Raw genomic sequence first — 13,477 nt, 5'->3', positions numbered from 1 at the left:
AAATCCCTCTGCTCCTCTCCTCAGCCTCTCCAGCCCACACACGCACAAATGCACACAATAGCCCTCAATGCAGCTGAGCGGGCACCTTTCAGGCATCAGCATCTCATTGGATGAAGAGGAAGGCACGACTGCCTTGTCCTATTGGGTACCAGCTTGTACCACCACCACCATCATCATCATCATCATCACGTGTGGTGTGTGCAGTATCAGCAGGGGGATGCATACAGAACAGTGTGTTCACATGTATGGGCCATCACTGCTGTACCACTGGTGCAAAGTGAAATGAAAGTGTGCATGTTGATCCCACACATCAGCTGAGACAAACCTCGCCTCACAGGTGACTGGAGGATATTTTGTTACCCGTCTAAGGTACCCGGCCATGGAGTGAATGAAACTTCTCTTTAGCTTTTGTAGGAGCACTTAATGTTCATTAAGTGCTGACATCACAGCCCTGGAGAAGAATTCTACCCTGAGCCAACAATGAGCATTTAGAGTGAATATGGAAGGAGCTCACATGCATGCATGAATGTTTAATTCACAGGTAGAAGTCCATCAGATAAGGTGTGAACACACCTGTGGAGTTAACACCGGAGGGGAAACTAACCATTCGCGCAACACAACATGTATTACATGAATTACGGTTCTGCGTCGTCTTCTCACTGTGCCCATATAGACATGTAATGTAGAAAAGACAGCTTGACATCGTGCTTGGCAGCCGTCCTCACATGTGAACCCAGCCAGGTCACATTGGTAACCCCCCCCCCCCCCCCCTTCCACACACACACACACACACACACACACACACACACACACACACACACACACTCACTCTGCAGCCCGTTCAGCTCCACACAAGCCTTCTCTCCATCTTCTCCGGGAAGCCGCTGCAGAGCCGCACAGGTCTGCTCCTAACCGGACCGCATAACGACGAAAACACCTGCACAAATGTGAGTATTTATTTATTTATTTTGCTGTTTTGTGTTTGTCTCGGGCCGTACCCCTCAGCAGGGGGGGATGGATGCTCAGCGTTGGAATGCCGAACGCAGGGAAGCGTTTTCAGTTTCCACCAAGTCAAACTGGATGCCAGTTCACTGTAAAACCGTATTAATGGGAGCTTTCGCGCAAGTTTGCGTCAGAATGGATCGAATCTTTCGTTGCGATTTTTCCTTTTTTTTTCTAATTACGCGCACATTTTTTCAGTCTTTGTTATTTAACAAGGCACATCTACTGACTCTCATTAGCCTAGGTTTGACTTATAATAACGATGATAACGAATAAGAATAATAACTCCCCCTTAACGTCGACGCAACGGTAAACTTGAATTTATTTCCCGCGGTGCACTTGACTGAGGGTGGATTGTAGCCTATATTTGGACCTACATTTTGTAAATTTCGGACAGACAGTAAACGTCATCCCAGTGAACTTGGATGTCTTCAGCTCTCGGAGTTCGTGTCACGTACGCATCTTTTCACGTGGTTAAAAATGAGCGCCATCTCTCCTCTCGCTGTGACTTTGAGCATCACCGACATGAAGGCTTAGCGGCGGGACTCAGGCTGGGCCCGGCCTGTTACATAACCTCAATTCCACTAAAAACAAAATCACAGTGAAGGAGAGGAAACAAGACAAAAGAAGCAAATCCCCTTTCTAAATTCATTAAATGTTTTCTCAGGGTGTGTTGATAGGACACATGGCCTTAGTCCTATAACAAATAAGGCTGCTGAGCCGTTATGGAATGTGTAGTTGATTTTAGGAGGTTAAAATGGGGCATTGTGTTGCTCGGCCGGGCTGTTGTCCCCTGAAGAAGAGGCGGATAGCTGCACAGCACAGTTTATAAAGCCACAAAGAGGTGTCACACAGCCTCCTTGTGACCGCTTGTTTCCAGTGCCAGTCTAACCTTGATATGAGCTGATATCTTCACCCTCTAAGAGAGCCGGGACGACATGCGACCAGGGGGCTTTGTTATTTACTGATAGCTGCTGTCAGTGGTTAGCAAATGGAGGCTTTGGGGCCTTTGAGGATCTCTGCTGGGATAACTTGGGAGTCCTGAAGAAGCGATTAAATGCTAGTTTTCTGCTGATAATATATCACTCTGAAAGGCTATCGTTTTTGATCGATAGTCAGCCTTTTTTGATGTATTATGTGTGGGATTTGGTTGGTTTTTATGTCTTCAGAGTCTAAAGTGGGGAAAGACCTTGTTCTAGTTGTGCACTGTGCCCCCTTTTTAGTGAACTGCGCCCCGTTTTGTCCTGCCATCTTGAATGTTAATCTGTCTTTGATGTGGTAAAAAGTCTCCCAACCGTTTGTCTGTTTTTCCTGTTGTGTTTGAGTTCAGCGTGTTGTTTTCTCCCTTCAGTTACTTTTTCTTTGCCGTGACCAGTTTTTTTTGTTTCCGTCTCTTTGACCAATCGCCAAGTCCATTTGACGAGTATTACGAAAAGCGAACACCCTGCCGATATTGAAACTTGTTGACAGAAAACCACATGATCAGTGGTGTCTAGGAGGAAGTTCAGCACTGAAGGAAGAACTTGTGACACTTACACCAAGTTGGAAATGTTTGTTTGCAGGAACATGCTGGCAGACACTGAAATTTCTGTTGATACGAAGGGAAAATGTAGTTGTATGTTATTGATTATACATTCTGCAGTGACTTTATTGATAACTTGTCACCCAGACGCAGTGGGTTGTGTCATGTATCATGGGAATATACTGTACCACAGCAAACTGTGGATAAAAGAAAAGATGGACAGAAAGCATAATAAAGAGGGAAAAATCAATCAGTCCCTCCAGCATTTTGCAGTATTTTGTTTTTTTTTTTTAAATTTGATGTCATTTTACAATAAACTTGACACATTTTTTACAGCTTCAGCACAGATTTCAACAGTTTAAGAATTCACTGGTAATCATGACATTATTTCTGATAAGTAAAAGTTAAAAAAAAAATGTATTTAATTTACAGGGTAATAAAGTGGTTAACCCTGCTGCCTCACAGCAAGAGGGTTCCAGGTTCGAATCCCAGTCATGGGCCCTTCTGTGCCCCATAGGCTACTCTACATTACTCCTAGGTGTGTGGTTGTCTGTCTTTGTGTGTCAGCCCTGTGATTGACCAGTCCAGGGTACCCCTCGCCCATAGTCAGCTGGGAAAGGCTCCAGGCCCCCCTGGCCCCCCCCCCGCCCACAACCCTGACGGATAAGCAGTATAGAAAATGGATGGATAAATTGGCATAGGAATCTCCTTTCACCTCATGGATGAGACTTTCCCTGTGCTTGCTGCTACCTAGCCAGGATATTGAATGCATTAGTATACCTTTTTTCTATAACAGAAAGTTTAAAGTTTCTGTAACGCCTTGTTTCGCTGCCATGTTTCCCTAAAGCAAAAAGTACATTTCAGGTAAATTTTAGATTTGAAATGGTTGTAGTAGCTATAAAGATGATGACTTGATTGGAGTGATGTTTAGGCTGAGAGCTTGTTTGTGGACATTATATCTCATATACAGGAAAGTGCTGTGATTTATTGACAGGCTTTATTGCTGGATAGCTTTTGTTGTACAATTACGTTTGACTGAAAAAAAAAAAAAGGTTGAAGCTCACCCGTCGTATGTGTGGAACAACAAAGAGAGACGACTGAGCTGCATTTATGTCTCAGGACAAGATATTCTTTATCAGTTTATCAGTCTCCAGTGCTCCATCATCGTTGTTCCTGATGGGACGGCCAGAGTTAAGAGCGGCTCATAGCAACTGCACAGTGTCTACAATTTTATTATCACCATACAAATGACGACATTCATTTTTTTTCCCTGCACGTCACAGTTCATACTCACCGTGTGCCTCAAAAAGCTAATTTTTACTCTGGAATGATGCATCATGTAACAAGAGCTAGTAGAGTCCACTAAAAGCCACTGTGGACACACAGCTGCACAACACCTGCAGAAACATAACCTGTAGGAGCAGACATATTCTCATACCACCCATAGTGGCCTTAGGTAGCCATATTATAATGGTCGGTCTTTCATTATTGTGGGATCTGTATGCCAGACAACTTTATTTGTATAGCCCATTTTTACAAGCAGTTTAACATAACATCAGCAACATCCTCTGCCCTTCGACCCTCACATCGACTAAGGAAAAACTCCCAGAAAAACCTTTAACAGGAAAAATGGAAGAAACCTCAGGGTGAGCAACAGAGGAGGGATCCCTCACCCAGGACGGGCAGACGTGCAATGGATGTTGTACAGGCAGGAAAGCAGTTAACAACATGAGAACGACATTACTAAAAAGACAAGTAAAACAAAATCTCAACTCATAAAAATTTTACATTTTCATGTGATTCATCTGTTCAATTTCACTTTTGATACCACATCAATATGATTTTAACATTTCACAAGACTGAAATTAGAATAATGAAATTATAATGAACTCCTGTATCATTCATGTATTTTTAATATTCTGTTGAAAATCACTATCCTATCAATTCAACTCAGTTCAATTTCGGCCCGGGAGGGAGAACCCGCCGATAGTCATTGCCAGTGTATGAATGACTCATATTTCTGCACTCCCTCTGTTTTTTTCCACTAGATTTAATAGATTTCAACACAGCAACGAACAAGAAGAAAACATGAGCGCTCAGTGCAATACACTGTAAAATGATCAAAAGTTAGTAGCCAGTTCCCACCACAATAACTTCATCAGAACATTCTATTCCTGTGATAAGTGTGTGAATCAGCCATCCTGTGAGGATGACTGCATCAGAGATGATACTGCAGGGGTGGATATGATAATGATAACCTGCACAAACAAACACATTATGTATGTACAGATTAGCGTGATTCTTGAACAACTTTGAGTACATAATGAGACAGCAACGTTGTTGTTACTGACACTGAAGAAAACGTTGACTGTGAATGAACGTGACAGTCCTGATAAGACGCGAGTATTTAAAATGGATTCTGGGTTTTAGTCAGTAGTCAGTTGTTTTTGGGTTCCTGCTCTTGGATGCTACTGTCATGTCTCGCTTCTTGAAGCCTGTCTGCTCGTCCTCCTGTAAGTGTTTGTAACTCTTGAGGTTTAACAGTAACTGATTGTTGTTGGTTTTGGACTTTGTTTCATTATTAACACTTAGCACTGATCTCATAATGAAGGTTTCTGTATGTTCTGCAGAGCTACTTGTTTGTTTAAAAAAAAAAAGCACTGCTGTTAATTGTTTTTGAAACAATAACAATTTACAATTTAATTAAAGAGTTTGGTCTAGACCTACTCAAATTGGAAAGTGTAATGAAATAACTTTTGTTGTGAATTGGTGCTCTATAAATAAACTGAATTGAAAAATTTAATTGAATAAGTCAATAAGTTGGTAGAAAATGAATCAAATTAAGCCATTTTGATAAAAATGTTTTAATCATTACTGAACAAAAATACCATTACATCTTCTGAGCATTTGCTTACTTTCCTTCATTGTACAGCATTGTAAATAAAAAAAAAAAATCAATGAAAAATATTGTTGAACTGCATCCGGCCCTCTGACAAACCCAATGTCTACTGTCAACATCTGCCCATGTTGTTCTTCTATGTAGTGCTATTATAACTAACTTGAACAACATATCAGCTAAAAAACAAATACATACAATACATAGTCTTCAGAATTCCAATTATAACAACCTGTCATGTTTGTCCTTTGTAATTTATGATGTTTATTGCATGTATGTTTCTCTCTCTCTCTCTCTCTCTCTCTCTTTCATCCTCTCTGTCCTGTCTACCTCTTCTTTCCCCCCTTCACCCAGCTGACTATCAGCAGGATAGTTCTCCCTTGTGAGTCGGGTCCTGCTCAAGGTTTCTTCCTGTTAAAAGGGAGTTTTTCCTTGCCACTGTCTGCTTGCTCGGGGGTTCAGGCTCTGTGTCTCTGTAAAGCATCTAGAGACAATTTAGTTTCACTCTAAACTAAGGTGACCATTTCTGTGGTTTAGTGAGTAATGAAAAGAATTGTTGTAGCTACTGCTCACTGCTTTCTCTTTAATAACTGTCAGTGGAAATCTGTGCACGGTTAGTGACTGTGACAACTGAGTGCATGATTGGTTCATAAATTAATCAGCTGACTGAAAGAAATGAGCGACAACAGGTTTTATGATACTTCATTTCTCCGTTTAACTGAATCTTTTTGGCTGTTGATCTTCTAATCTTGACATTATTAGAACCTTGAGCTCTGAGAACTTGATGCACATTTTTGGTTTTTATACGCTTTATTTTCTAACCATGACTCAGCAAGACATGTTCTGTCTGTCCCTGCAGCTGTGATCATGTCCTCAGTGCTGCAGAAGCTGATCAGCCCTCTGGCCAGCAGTCCTGCTGAGCCTCCCAGGAACAAGGTGACGGTGGTGGGCGTGGGTCAGGTGGGCATGGCCTGTGCCATCAGCATCCTGCTGCGGGTAAGACACAGCAACATTCAGCACAGACTTTGTTACAGTGACGGAAAAGAAAAAAAGCCTGTTCAAAATGTGATTCATTATGTTTTATCATCAAAAAATGGATGAATGTGAGTATTTATGATCAGCCAGCTGTCACATATTTTGCCATACATACATGATACATTTGACCATTTTCATGTATGTTCAACATACGTTTACATTAACTTTGTAAATGTCAATGTAAAATAAATATGAAAACAGTAAAGAACATATTTTCCTTTACTTATGTGTAATAGAAATATATCTTACATTAGAAGATAATCTCATTTTCATTTTTCATTACATTATTGTAAATCATATTATACATATACAGAGTAATAAATAGATATATGTTTTAACACTGTTTTAATATCAAAATCATATTTCATATCCAACTTTTTAGTTTTTTGTATAGACATATATTATAAACTATATTCAACAATATGCATTTGTATGTATGCCATAAGAAGTATTAATAATATTGTGAATAATAATTATTAATATTAAAAATAATTCAGCTACATATCAGCACATATAGTTCTAATCTCTGTGAAAAGTAAATACTGAATCAAAATCAAGGCCAATACGAGAACACATAAAGTTCATTATTTTCTATACATATATGTTCATATATTGCAAGGAGTGCCAAGATACTACTCGATTTGCAGTACATGTATATGGCGTTAACATTCAAATTCCATTTGTCATATTTGTTTAAAAATTGAGAATAAAAAAATAGATATTCAAAAGTGCATAATGACCCTCAAAATCCTGATCAAGGTTTCCTCCTGTTAAAAGGGAGTTTTTCCTTGCCACTGTCTGCTTGCTCGGGGGTTCAGGCTCTGGGTCTCTGTAAAGCATCTAGAGACAATTTTGATTGTATAAGGTGCTATAGAAATAAATTGAAATTGAAATTGAATTGAAAATTAAGATAAAAAAAATATATATATACATATAATAATAATAATATAATATAATATATACAAATATGGGTGTTACACTGGAAATATAATGTAAAGTATGAGCTTGGCAAATTCATCTATGATCGTCTTCCGCCACTGCCACTCCTCATCTTTCTCCTGCCTCTCTGGACAGGACCTGACTGATGAGCTGGCTCTGGTGGATGTGATGGAGGATCGTCTCAAGGGAGAGATGATGGACCTGCAGCACGGCAGCCTCTTCCTCAAGACCTCCAAGATAGTCGCTGACAAAGGTGAGAACCTCCTGCTCACGTACGGCTGCACTGCACAGAAGAATCTCATTTCTGGACAGAGCTCATCAGATCAGATGTTCTTTGTCCGTCTGTCTTCCTCTCCCAGACTATGCGGTGACAGCAAACTCTCGCCTGGTCGTGGTGACAGCTGGTGTTCGCCAGCAGGAGGGAGAGAGCCGCCTCAACCTGGTACAGAGGAACGTCAACGTCTTCAAGTGCATCATTCCCCAGATCGTCAAATATAGTCCCAACTGCACACTCATCGTGGTCTCCAACCCTGGTGAATACAGCATTACAAACATGGTGATCTTTGGGTTTAGTTGCATGTGTGTACTTGTGTGTGTTACATTATCAATAAGCCCCGGTTGTATCACACCTTCCACAGTGGATGTGCTGACCTATGTGACCTGGAAACTGAGCGGTCTGCCCAAGCACCGAGTCATCGGCAGTGGTACCAACCTGGATTCGGCCCGCTTCCGCTACCTGATGGCTGAACGCCTTGGCATCCACACCAGCTCCTTTAACGGCTGGGTGCTGGGAGAGCATGGGGACACCAGTGGTGAGTACACACTTGGACCAGTCATGTTTTTGTGAGATATGTTGTCTTTTCTGTTGAGGCTGCACTGAAAAGGTGATGTTCCTTGAAAATCATACGTAGTGCATGGTTAACTGAATGTGTTTGTGTATATTTTTATTTCAGTGCCAGTGTGGAGTGGTGCAAATGTGGCAGGAGTCAACCTACAGAAGCTGAATCCTGAGATTGGTACTGATGCTGATAAGGAACAGTGGAAGGCCACACACAAGGCAGTAGTGGACAGGTGAGTCAGAGGTATTTTACAGAGCAAGAAGTAAGAGCAGAGTAAAGGCTTCAGAAAAAATATCTCATCTAGATCCTTAAAATCTGGCATTTACATCCTCGTCACTTCACCTTTTCACTCAAAACTAGACTAATCACAAACATATCTGCACAGAGCCACAGTCCTGACATCACTTCCCGTTGAAAATTGCCCACTAGCATTGGTGACTCAACACAGCCTGTTTTTGAAGGACTCTGAGGAAAATGTGTAGGCTGTTCAGAATCAGAATCAGAAGCCTTCATTGTCATTGTACAAGGAATACAAGGGAATTGTAACAGCCTTGGAGTGGTGTTATTCTAAATCTACATTCAAGTATGTGAAAGACAAGAAATTTTACAGGCAAAGGGCTTTACATAACATCATAGCAACATCCTCTGCCCTTAGACCCTCACGTGTTCTTAGATATTAAACCAAAGTTAAAGCTGCGCTAATCAGCATTTTATATAAACAATGATTACACGTGATGTGATTGATCACTTGCAGTTCTAGGGCTGGGTTTCAAGAATCAATTCGATTCCGATTCTCAAGATTCAGAATCCATTATCAATCTGATCCGATCCGAGTCGCAACATGTGGTTCCTGAGGTTGGTCATATTTCCGCAATACTTCACTTCCATATGGCATTCCATGCAAATCGCTTTGCTTTTGTCAAGCTTGTCTTTGCTTGTCTTTGTTGTTTCTGAACCCGAAATGGTGCCAGATAGTAACTTTGAACATTTCGGGCGTTTTCAAAGCCTGGGCTTGGCTAACGTTATCGCTAGTGTCCGACGCCATGTTCATTGTTTCGATATCTTCACACTACGCGTGCATGGGTCAATTCAGTGACGCGACTAGTGGGGTTAAAGTTCACCGGGGGAAAATTTATTAAAAAAAAAATCGATCTTTAGAAAATAACATGAGAATCGATTCGGAATCTGAGAATCGATTCGGAATCTGAGAATCGATTTTTTTAACACAGGTCTATGCAATCCCCCCAGGAGCTAATCCCTCCTGCCAGAGAAAATAACACCCTTCTTACATGAGGTGCTGTTCATTATCTGGGAAGCTAAACTTTTCCCATATCACCTCAGTGAATTTACATAGAAGAAGAGTTACGGTGCTTCCATTTTCTTCTCTAAAAAGAACCAAACAGAAACTCTTAATACATAGGTTAGTTTATTGAGAATTCTGCTGCTGTTCAGTTGAGGACACACAGTAGTTTTATCTCTCAGACCACACAATGCATCCTGTCATGGCTGCTTAATGGAGATAAAACACGAGACAAGAAGGTTAATCTCCCACGTTAAATGCGATAATAACGTCTGTCCTGCACACGAGCGTTGGTACTCTGTGTCATTATTTAACATTGCCTGTCAGTGGGAGAGCTGTGAGTGCTTCTGTTATCTGAGCCATGAGTGATTACAGTTTGAGTTTAAATGGTCCCAGTGGAAATGTAACCTCCAACCCTGACAGTGTTAATGCAAGCTTCACTCACTGTCTTACTGCCTCGTCAGAGCTCAGGCTAATGTGCATCAGAGACTCAGTGATGTCATTCATCATACATTGAAGAACAGAATAAACGGCTCTGGCATAATATATTGGCTATTATTTAACAACTTTTCATTACTCTATTAATGGTAGATGTGCTTATGATTTATTGTAGAAAGAATGTAAATAATAACTGATTTTGTGATACACATTCACACATTTATGCAGATGTAAAATTATGTTTGTGTGCTTGTGAAATTACTATGAATAAAATTATTATGATGAAATGTTTCATTTCATATAGCTTTGATAATTGTTGATATTTAATAACTTTAATGACCTATTTTTAATAACTTTTACCATGTGCACTTATTTTCTCACTCACTGTTTCTGTTGTTGTGTCGCATGGTGATGCTGTGACTGAACCACACACCTGTTAAACGATTGGCTGTTTGCATGTCACTCATAGATAAAAAGGATAACATAAGCTGCATTTGTACATGAAATTTTCCTGTACGGAAAGACTTTCAGAACAGAACAGAAGAACATTTCACACACACACACACACACATTGTAGATGTTAACTGAGTGACGCTTTGTGTCTCAGTGCCTACGAGGTGATCAAGCTGAAGGGCTATACCAACTGGGCCATCGGTCTGAGCGTGGCAGATCTGACTGAAAGCATCGTCAAGAACCTGAGCCGTGTCCATCCTGTCTCCACCATGGTCAAGGTCTGACACACACACACACACACACACAGACACACACAGACATAGCTGACTCATTCATTATTTCAGCCGGGCTCTGCTCCGAGGTTTCTGCCTTCTAAAAGGCAGTTTTTCCTCACCACTGTCGCCGAGTGCTTGCTCAAGGGGGAATGTTGGGCTCTCTGTATTACAATTTAATTAAAGAGTTTGGTCTAGACCTGCTCTAATTGGAAAGTGTCATGAGATAACTTTTGTTGTGAATTGGCGCTATATAAATAAACTGAATTGAATTGAATTGAATTGAATTCATTAGATTTCCTCCTGTTTGTTGTAATTTGGCTTAACAGTTTAAAATTTATATGTTACACACAACACAACACACACACACACTTCCTGACAGATATCTGAAATGCTTACTTTTTGAACTTTTTATGAAGTGATCACCATTCTCCTCAGCCATTTCTGCTCTGTGTTGGACAACATTTTGTCCATCTCAAGGACAAAAGCCACATATACTGCACTAATTCAAGAAGCAAACCAGTTTAGCCCTGCACTCACTACAATGCGGATAAAATGATTTAATTGTTAAGCTCTGCTAGACTTAGACTTAAATTCTTATATTCAAACTAATAATTTCTCATGGATCATGATGCTCAAAATGTATGGCCCGCACTAAGATAAGATAAGAACTTTATTGATCCCGCAGGAAATTGTTGAGCTGTACTGATTATAGACACTTTTGCCTTCGCTCCAATATAATTGATCTAGACAGCACATCATTTATGGTGCTCAAAGAGCCGAAACCGCGTCCCAGTTGTGGTTGGGACCAGAGCTTTGTGATTGCGTGATCGGCTGAGTTCCAACCTCCGCTAGCTTCGTTAGCCTTTCACCACGCCTCCGTCTGCGCAGTGATTCAGTAATGAGATCGCTCCTACATGAAACTGCTCACAACAAAACCTGTGGATTGTCTTGTGTAACCGGGACGTGATTTCAGGAATGAGACATTGCAGTTAAGTTTTTTAGCACTTTGAGCAACTCAAGCGCCATCTAGCCCCTTTATGTTGGCGAGTAGACCAGACAGTAAATGCTTATATGCTGTGTTTTTGTTAAGCTTAGTGAATTTCTTCACCTGACTCTCTGTATGTGTATGTATTTTCTGCAGGACATGTATGGTATTGGCGAGGAGGTCTTCTTGTCTTTGCCCTGTGTGCTGAACAGCACTGGCGTGAGCAGCGTTGTCAACATGACCCTGACGGACGACGAGGTGGCCCAACTGAGGAGGAGTGCGGACACCCTGTGGGGCATTCAGAAGGACCTCAAGGACATCTGATCTCACATGTAGTCCACAGTCACGATGCAGAGGGGCCGTCAACACGCACACACCCCTTTTATAATGTCCCTCTCTCTTAGACTATCACTCTTATTTTGAAGGACAATGCCAGTGTTTTTTAAGTTGTGCCAGTAACATCATCTGACTGATTGTTTTATCTAATCAGAGCTCAAGTTATGTCACCATCTGACATTTCATAGGTTTCATTTCTGCCAATCGTCTGACTGGCCTAGAAAACACTGGTGTGCTCCTTTATGAATAAATAAGCACATTTGCTCCCCAACAGCTTGTAGGATGAAGTTGCTGTGTTACTGTGTTTGTGTTAGGAGGTGTAAGCTGACCTGTGTTACTGTACTCTTTATGGATTCTTATGTTTGGACCAGGATCAAAACAAACCTCAAAAAGCCAAAAATGTCACTATTGTCCTCCGCAACTTACTGCACCTTGTTGTTCATTTAGTCCCCTACAGGGAAACACTGAGAAAAAAAGACCCTAAACGTCTGGAGAAAGACCCTAAACATAATAAAGGACACTGGTTTCCTCCCACCTTGTGGTACTGTGCAGCAGACAGACACCTGCATGCTGCTGAGTGACAACAGAGCACAATGAAAGGGTGACGTTGTGAGTGTAACTGTGTCTTCCCCTCCTGTTTCCTCAGTGTTAACAATAGGAGATGGAGCAGCAGAGGAGAGTGGAAATGTGTGACTGTCTGGTCTTGTGTTGTGTCTAAACCCTGCTGGAAAGAGTAATGTGTAACTTAATAAATTTGAACCTCATGAAAGGTTGTGTGTGAATGTGTTCTGTTTTTCTAAAACGACTGAGCCGTTTGACGAAGATTCTCATCAAGCTTAATGTTGTCCAATTAAATACGACAAATTTATTTCTGTAAGTTAGATCTTTCCTAAGTAGTCGTGGATCAGCGGTTAGGGTGTCGGACCCGTAACCGGTGGATCGCTGGTTCGATTCCCTGTCCCGGTGTCCATGGCTGAGGTACCCTTGAGCAAGGTACCTAACCCCCACTGCTCCCCGGGCGCTGCACGCGGTCGCCCACTGCCCCGGGTTTGCTGTGTGTGTGTGCACATCACTTGGGTGGGTTAAATGCAGAGCACAAATTTCGTTGGAGTGAGTTCCCTCCAATGACAAAATATGTCACTTTCATCTTTACAAAAGCTTTAATGAAATCAAATTAAGATTTCAAAAGATACAAATAAACATTTAAAGAAAGAACCTAAAGGAAATCCAAATGTAGATAGAACTTCTGCAATGGGAGATAAATGTAGCCTCCTCTACTGTGGCTCAGCTATGAGCCAAAAAGTTGATATTAAGCTAGCAAGATTCAAAGTCAATAACAAAGAGTAAATGTATTTAACAACAATCCATCCATGTCAGTGTTCCCAACCAGGAGATTTTCACCGACAAAAGGCAGTCCGTGTGTACAGGTGGTCGCAGTCTGAAGTCACTAGTTGAAT

The 13,477-nt window shown here is 41.2% G+C and overlaps 1 protein-coding gene across 1 annotated transcript; it reads left to right on the top strand.

Annotated features, from left to right (window-relative positions):
* Positions 1-937: 937 nt before the first annotated feature.
* Positions 938-12,803, top strand: ldhba (lactate dehydrogenase Ba). The gene is made up of 8 exons (XM_046379530.1): positions 938-947; positions 6,280-6,416; positions 7,530-7,647; positions 7,754-7,927; positions 8,033-8,206; positions 8,348-8,465; positions 10,579-10,702; positions 11,841-12,803. The coding sequence occupies exons 2-8, from the start codon at positions 6,288-6,290 to the stop codon at positions 12,006-12,008; spliced, it is 1,005 nt and encodes a 334-aa protein (XP_046235486.1). The 5' UTR covers positions 938-947; positions 6,280-6,287; the 3' UTR covers positions 12,009-12,803.
* The last annotated feature ends 674 nt before the right edge of the window (positions 12,804-13,477 follow it).

The sequence above is a fragment of the Scatophagus argus genome, chromosome 22, assembly GCF_020382885.2.
Source record: "Scatophagus argus isolate fScaArg1 chromosome 22, fScaArg1.pri, whole genome shotgun sequence".
NCBI classification, from domain to species: domain Eukaryota; kingdom Metazoa; phylum Chordata; class Actinopteri; family Scatophagidae; genus Scatophagus; species Scatophagus argus.
Note: the sequence above shows the minus strand (reverse complement) of the source record. Positions and strands in the feature narration are given on the sequence as shown.